At 53.0% G+C, this 264-nt stretch overlaps 1 protein-coding gene across 1 annotated transcript in view; it reads right to left on the bottom strand.

Annotated features, from left to right (window-relative positions):
* MUL1 (mitochondrial E3 ubiquitin protein ligase 1) overlaps nucleotides 1-93 on the bottom strand; it is a gene marked incomplete at both ends in the record, with an annotated part of 1,368 nt that extends 1,275 nt beyond the window's left edge. Inside the window, one exon of the mRNA XM_010284289.1 lies at nucleotides 6-93. Within this exon, the coding sequence (XP_010282591.1) occupies nucleotides 6-93 (88 nt within the window). The remainder of the gene's footprint in view (nucleotides 1-5) is intronic.
* Between the last annotated feature and the right edge of the window lie 171 nt (nucleotides 94-264).

The following is a 264-nucleotide window of genomic DNA, read 5'->3' as shown; positions in this document are numbered from 1 at the left end:
TCTTGTGTCCCTCCAGCGTCAGCCTCTGGACGACACCCTCGCAGTTCTCCACAAACTGGCTGCTCAGCGTCCCCTTCACAGACCGCACCACACCTGAAAGAGAAACCTGAAGGCGTGAGTCGTTCCTCAATTTTCTGCTCCGTTTCTTACAGCCAATAGTGAGTGTAAATCGTGTTTTGAGCCGAGAATTTGTGTTTTGAGCAGAGAAGTCGTGTTCTGATCTGTCAGGATGGGCTGTGGCCGCCTGACAGAGGGGCGGATGAA

The sequence above is a fragment of the Phaethon lepturus genome, unplaced genomic scaffold, assembly GCF_000687285.1.
Source record: "Phaethon lepturus isolate BGI_N335 unplaced genomic scaffold, ASM68728v1 scaffold42183, whole genome shotgun sequence".
Taxonomy (NCBI): domain Eukaryota; kingdom Metazoa; phylum Chordata; class Aves; order Phaethontiformes; family Phaethontidae; genus Phaethon; species Phaethon lepturus.
This window is presented reverse-complemented; position numbering and strand designations above follow the sequence as displayed.